We start from the raw sequence: 4,446 nt of genomic DNA on the forward strand, positions 1-4,446 counted from the left end.
ACTTTGCTTGACATCTATGCCAAGTGATGTGCCTTGCAAACACATCAACTTTCTTATGAGCTTCCTATCTTGGGGGGATGTCGCTTGGAGGGTAGTTTTTGTAACATAAAGTTAGGGACCTTTGGGATGTTTTCAGGGCCATGACCTCTCTCCACGTGTGATCACCTTCACATGCATTTTGAAGGCATGTGACACAATAGAAGAAGTTGAGATGGGGAAAGCAATGCCTCACTTGGTGAATCTTTGGTTGACATATGTGCCAAGTGTGGTTTAAACGGAGCTGCTAATGCTTCTTTTCTGTGTCCAAAGGACGAGTCACATACTATATACATAGTGGACCATAGCTATTCAGGTACTTATTTTGATGCATGGGATTAATTAGTCTTGGAGAGCAAACTCAGAGATTGCGAGGACACGAGAGGTATAATATTATTGTGCTGCCAGGGGCAGCAGGTTATGTAACATACATTAGTGAATATGAAGGAAGCGTTCACAGGGGTTGGCCGGTAACTTCAGCTTCGCAGTGAGGTTTAGGTGAGGTTAGCAAAGAGATAGGATATAGGATGCATGCCCGAGCTTCTTCTTCCCAATACCTCTTCCTTCAAGCGATTGCAAGAGCATCGATTTCAGCACTACCAAACGATGGAAACATGGGCCTCAGATGTATAATGTGCATCAGATGGATGGACATCGATGCTACCTGTATATGCAGCCCTAATAATCGAAAGATTCGGAGCACTCGCGGCATCATTTCTTTGAAGAATTCAATACAAAATACAACCCTGAAACAGGAGTTTCCAACGTAAGGCCATCACGCCATTATGCTACAACGTGAGGCTCCTACAACGATTATGTGTCATACAAACCGTAATGCACAGCAAATATCTTATTAGGTGGTGATAGTAAGAGCATCGATTTCAGCACCACCAAACGATGGAAACATGGGCCTCAGATGTAATGTGCATCAGATGGATGGACATCGATGCTACCTGTATATGCAGCATGTTGTACAGAGATACCAAAAAGAGAAAGAAATGGCTGATTATGAGCTAATTTTATGTACCTTAGTAGCATCTTGGACACTATCAAGTGAAGCTCAATCACTTGGACTTCAAATCAATTTCTTCGATTTTCAATCATGTGGGACATTTATGAGCTTCCTTATAAGGACTTCCAGATCCCAATTCCCGATCACAAAAAAGGAAAATATCAGCGAGAAAAAGTGCAACCAAACCCTCTCCTCAACTGATCTCCCCGCAGGACTCGTTATAATTTGGGTTGGCTCTACCCTAGCAATCTACTTAACCTCTCTACCTCTCTGTACGTGTTCATCTACCGATGTAACTATCGAACTTCCATTTCTGTTTCTCTCTCTTACAAAAGGCCCTAGAGATTCAAAAGAACATAAATCATCTGTTGAAACAACGTCAACTCGAACATAGTGTACGTGGATGAAGATTTCATATATACAGTTGGTCACGATCCTCTACTCATGGTACGAATGAATCAAATAATAATTCCCAGACAAGTTAAGTTTGCGAAAACTCTACAGATTGCCAACTTATTCTGTACAATATTGAAAAGGGAGGGCGTCCGGCGTCTGGTTACCATCCTTCTAAGGGACTTCAGAAGCCAAAATTGGACTGCCTTTTTATCCAAGCTCAAAACAGTATTGGCAAAATTAGATTAGCAAGTAATTGCTTGAACTTGAAGTGGTTAGCTGTTTCTGCATTTACATTTGACTTGAGTCTATATAGACCAACTAAGGCTGTACTGTTTGCCGAGCGAGAAGGAGTCAAGAACTTATTTCTTCTTCAGAGTGCTTTGCTCATAGCATGACGTCGCTGAACACATGCATACAAGCCATCAAAAGCTTCTGCGCATGTTCAATATTGCTAGTCAGAGAATCAGCCTATTCAGAGAAAGAATGCAGATGAAGAACGCTACACAGGCTTTGCTAGACTGTAACAACTACCAGGTTGATTAGTAATGCAAACCTGATTAGTAAGGCGCAGAAAAGCAAGATCATTCCAATGATGAAAGTACTTCGGTTGTCAATTATCCCTCTTTTGAGAAGACCAGCATGGGAGACAGGAAGAGGCACCGCAAAAGGTGCTGCAGATTCGGGTAGCGGTAGAGTGAGCTGAGGAGGAAGCGGCGGAGCGAGAGTAGGAAGCTGCTGACCATCGGTTGTTGGCGGAGGAATACTGGATACAGCTTGGCTGTAGTTCATGACACCAGCGATGCCGTGCATAGCGCTGCCGTTGAAGCAAAGGATGTCTGGGTGGGACAGCAGCACATCATTGAGAGTAAAGTTCCAAGGTGTATTGCTGGTCACTAGCAATGAGGCTTTTGGAAGCATAGTTTCCAGCATTTCCCCTACCGGAAGCATCTGCAGATCCTTGAATAAAAGCTTGCTCGTAATTACATGATACTGCAGCACCGGGAAGATAACACCTAATGTCTGGTAGAGAAGGCCGGCTGCATCTAGTGCAGCATCTGTCGGCACCAACACAGTGCTCCTGTTTGGCAGCACCCGGTGAATATCAGCCGCCTCAAAAAATGTTGCTGCGTAGCCAAATCCCCCCCTGCTTCTCAGAAGTTCTGCTACACCATTGTTCTGTCCTTTAGCCGGTGTTGCAGCCATGACTGCCAGAACCATACACAATAATGGGAGGCACGGCATTGCATATAGCCCTGCTACAAAGGGTATTCCCAACACGAGAAGCGCAGGAAGAGAGAAACTCAGATCGTTCACCTTATGAGAGGAGGAGGCAAATGGCTTACAGGTCACGACCTCCTCGCCAACGCAGACGCTGGACTGAAGCTGTGGCGACGCTGCTGATTGAGCCGGAGTCGCTGGCACTTGCGTTTGGGACTCGGCCGGGGCTGGTACTTGTGTCTGGGAGGCCGGGGGAGAGTTGAGAGACGGAGGAGATGCGACAGGCAATGTCGATACAGGGGGAAGGGATGAAGAAGAACCATTTCCTGCTTGCAGAGGTGGCGGACTTGGAGGCCGATTAATGCTAAGTAAGGGACTTGGTGGTGGAGAGGAGACATTTCTGCTAATTGCGGGAGGAAAGGAAGAAGAATTGGTGCCAGTATTAGAACTATTACCAGTGAATGGGGGAGCTGGCTGATCATGAGCAGGAGGACTGCCAATGTCGGGAGCACTCACTCCTGGGGGTGAAGATGGCTGAAACGCAGGCAGATGTGTCATCCTTCCATACAAGTCAGAGTTCAAGACACCGTTCATCCCGTGCACGACAGTGCTGCTGGCAACGAAAAGATTTCTGTGCGACATTAAAACATCATCAATGGTGAAATTGGCCGAGGAGTTGCTGGTGATGATGACGGTGTTGTTTGGGAGAAGCGTCTGCAAAGTTTGCCCCACAGGCAGTTGCTGCAAATCATGAAAAACAAGACGCTTCACAATGACGTGGTACTGCAAGATCGGCATCGCTGTGTTGAAGGTGCTTAGCTGGAGGCCCGACTCCGCAATCCCTTCATCCATGGGAACGAAAATTGTGCTGCTCTCAGGTAGAACATGGTTCAAATCCACAGCTCCGAGAAACGTCGCTGCTGCTGAGTATTTCCCCTCCTCGTTCAATGCTTGAACCAGGCGAGCTTGCATACTCTTGTTTGATGACGGCGAAGAGAAGTCGATTGCCGAAATCACAGAGAAAGGCGAGGCACAGAGAATCCCCACAAGTAGCGTCAGGGCCAAGCTGATCTTCTGCGCAGGCGGCAGCTCTACGAAACGGGAGGACGCCCTCGCCATGCTGGTGCTCAAGGGGATGCGCGGGACGGGACAAATTTGAAATGTCGCAGAAGAGGTTATATTATAGCCTCGATTTGAAATCTGGATGTCCACCTTGCCAAATTAAGACACCATCGTACTGTTATAAGGCGATGATTCCAGCAACAGGATTTTGAGTGGCAGCCAGGACTGGATGAGGAGTCCACAAGCCACGTCACTATATCACAGGCATCTTTAATCAAGATTCTTGTGGTGTAGAGATTAGGAAGGAAATAATAGAGAACGATAGGTAGTGGCTCATCCTTCAAGAATAGATGGAGCACAAGATGTACATGTTCCAAGTCATGGACTTGTCACACTAATGAGTTTTTGTGGACGAGTTTATAGCTGTAGCTGATGGAAACAACTCTGTAGCTATATCTTTAGTATGTCTGCATATGGAATGTGGGCAAATGCTGCATCCATTCGAGGGCGAGAAGATCATACTACACAAGCAGACTTTCGCTAATAGATGGTGGTCCATATACACATGGAAATATTGCAGGATTAATAAATAGCAATGTTGGACGACCAGACATACAAGCCAATTGTCTTTTTGAAGAGCAATTTCACTATGAGAATCTTTAGTTGTTGATCGCGGTCTTTTTTCGCGTTAATTTGTAGAGAGAAGGTCTCCCAACCTCAGC

The 4,446-nt window shown here is 46.0% G+C and overlaps 1 protein-coding gene across 2 annotated transcripts; it reads right to left on the bottom strand.

Moving 5' to 3' along the window:
• Positions 1–1,686: 1,686 nt before the first annotated feature.
• Positions 1,687–3,888, bottom strand: LOC147461588 (uncharacterized). 2 transcript variants are annotated; one of them, XM_086501437.1, is made up of 2 exons: positions 1,998–3,888; positions 1,687–1,876 (listed from the first exon to the last, which is right to left on the bottom strand). In XM_086501437.1, exons 1-2 carry the CDS (start codon positions 3,779–3,781, stop codon positions 1,867–1,869), a joined length of 1,794 nt encoding a protein of 597 aa, XP_086357563.1. In that variant the 5' UTR covers positions 3,782–3,888; the 3' UTR covers positions 1,687–1,866. The 2 variants fall into 2 exon arrangements, with proteins under 2 accessions (XP_086357563.1, XP_086357557.1); XM_086501431.1 differs by having other exon boundaries at positions 1,687–1,912.
• Between the last annotated feature and the right edge of the window lie 558 nt (positions 3,889–4,446).

The sequence above is a fragment of the Adiantum capillus-veneris genome, chromosome 3, assembly GCF_014529385.1.
Source record: "Adiantum capillus-veneris isolate H3 chromosome 3, ASM1452938v2, whole genome shotgun sequence".
NCBI classification, from domain to species: domain Eukaryota; kingdom Viridiplantae; phylum Streptophyta; class Polypodiopsida; order Polypodiales; family Pteridaceae; genus Adiantum; species Adiantum capillus-veneris.

Excerpts from the sequence above, each read along its gene's own strand:
- LOC147461588 (XM_086501431.1), bottom strand. The coding sequence starts at position 3,781 with ATGGCGAGGGCGTCCTCCCGTTTCGTAGAGCTGCCGCCTGCGCAGAAG.